The 2186-nt window shown below is 42.3% G+C and overlaps 1 protein-coding gene across 2 annotated transcripts in view; it reads right to left on the bottom strand.

Annotated features, from left to right (window-relative positions):
- LOC103742461 (cyclin-G2) overlaps positions 1–2186 on the bottom strand; it is a 9633-nt gene that overhangs the window by 1822 nt on the left and 5625 nt on the right. For both annotated transcript variants that reach the window (XM_029568538.1, XM_008843520.3), the window contains one exon: positions 911–1116. In XM_029568538.1, coding sequence (XP_029424398.1) covers positions 911–1116 — 206 coding nt within the window. The remainder of the gene's footprint in view (positions 1–910; positions 1117–2186) is intronic.

The following is a 2186-nucleotide window of genomic DNA, read 5'->3' as shown; positions in this document are numbered from 1 at the left end:
TTTTAAAGTGAACAGTTTTCTTGGGCCTGGAGAGATGGCTCCATGGTTAAGAGCAGTTGCTACTTTTGTAGAGGAGCCAGGTTCAGTGCCCAGCAGCCATGTGGCAGCCTACAACCATCTGTAACTTGAGTTCCAGGGGCTCTGACGCCCTCTTCTGGCCTCCACAGGTACTAGGCATGTACATGCATATATATACATGCAGGCAAACACTCATACACATGAAAATTTAGAAGTCTTAAATTGTTTTGGGGGCTGGAGAGAGGGCTCCGTGATTAAGAGCACTGACTGCTCTTGTAGAGGACCCAGGTTGGATTCCTAGCACCCTTATGGCACCTATGAACAGTCCTTAACTCCAGTTCCAGGGGAATCCGAAGCCCTCTTCTGACCTCTACGGCATTGCACGACATGGGTGCACTCACATACATGCAGGCAATACACTCATACACATAAAATAAAAATAATAAATTATTAAAAAAATGTGTTTTCTTAAAGGTTCCTATCTGTCCATCTACTATACTTGTAACAATTAATTCTAGAAGGAAGTTAACTGCAGAATTCAAGTATTTTTCAATAAAACAATTCTTAAGCTGTGGGGGTCAGAAGACAATTTGTGGTAGTTGGTTCTCCTACCACATGGGTTCTAGGGATCAAACTCTGACTTCTTGGCAAGCACCCTTACGTGCTGAGCCATCTTGCTGGCTCCCACAGTTCTTTTTTTATAGGCTCAGCCCCACAGTACTTTTCTATTTGGGGTTTGTTTGGGCTGGACTAGAACTATATAGACCAGGCTGGCCTCAAACTGAAGAGATCTATCATCCTCTGCCTCCCGAGTGCTAGGATTAAAGGTGTGTGCCACCATGCTGGCACTTCACAGTTCTTACTACGTAGAAAAATCAGTATACCTGCTTACCTTTCACTTTCGTCAAAACAACCCCCCTCTGGGATTGTTGGCAGCTCCGGGACACTGTAGTAGCTGTTGTGGAGGTTTTGGGCTGTGCGCCTTGAAACAATCCAAACCAGCTTCTTAAGATCTGGTTTGCAACATTCTGGAGAAGAATACTCAGCTAGACATTTAGAAACTAATTCCCTCCAGTAATAGAATTCAGTGTCATTAATCTGGGGATAAAAATAAATGAAGACATTATAGCAATGGTTCTCAAATTTTGCTGCTCCTTGGAATCACAAGATTATCTGTCAAGAGTATTGGTGGCAGGTGTTCTGATTTAACTGTTAAGAGTCTGACCTGGTGTTACTTCTTTTTGTTTTTTGTTTTTAGACAGGGTCTCCTATATGATGTAAACAAGGCTGGCCTCCATCTCTGAGATCTGTCTGCCTCTGCCTTCCAAGTGCTGGGATTAAAGGCATGCACCACCATGCCAGGTGTTGGTGTTAAGTCTTTAAAATCCCACATACTGTTGTAGTGTTCAGCCAAAATAGAGCTGGCCTAGTAACTGTTAACAAAGCAATAGTCAAGTATACTCATCAGTAGTCCCAAAGGGTTGTTACAGAAATTGATTTTTTTCTGTATTTAAAAAAAAAAAAAAAAAAAAAAAACCCTTTCTAAAAGCACTGTTTGAACTGCTGATAATATGCACTTAAATTATGGCATCAGACACAAATTAAAGTGAACTATAATGATACTTCCACCACAAAAGAAAGCTTTTGTTTATTTGACAAAGTCTCACTTGGTGGAGGAGGCCCTAACTCATTACGTGGCCCATGATGCCCTCCATCCCAAAATCTTCCAGTCTCAGCCTCCCCAGCGCAGGGATAACAAGCGTGTGCCATCACACCTGACCTAAAACTGCACTCTTTCCAACCACCTTGGCCTCAATTGCCACTAAGTCTACCTACATCTTAAGCCCTCATGGCTTGGCCCTACTTCTCTCAGTAGTGACAGCTCTATGCCCTCCTTCAATTTTCATTATACTAGCCTTCTCATCAAAACTCAAGATCCTTGGTCATCTTCTTTTTAAAAAACTTATTATCAGGCACAGTCACACACATGTAATGGTTGGAGGACAACTTTGTGGAATTAGTTCTCTCCTTTCGCCATGGGTTCTAGATTTTGAACTCAGATGACCAGGCTTGAGTACCAAATGCTTTCAACTGCTGAGCCATCTTACCACTCTAGTGCCCTTCTTAAAAGCCTGTTTCCAACTCATTTTTCTGAGTATCCTTCATTT

Source organism: Nannospalax galili, unplaced genomic scaffold, assembly GCF_000622305.1.
Source record: "Nannospalax galili isolate Female #2095 unplaced genomic scaffold, S.galili_v1.0 scaffold800, whole genome shotgun sequence".
NCBI classification, from domain to species: Eukaryota; Metazoa; Chordata; class Mammalia; order Rodentia; family Spalacidae; genus Nannospalax; species Nannospalax galili.
Note: the sequence above shows the minus strand (reverse complement) of the source record. Positions and strands in the feature narration are given on the sequence as shown.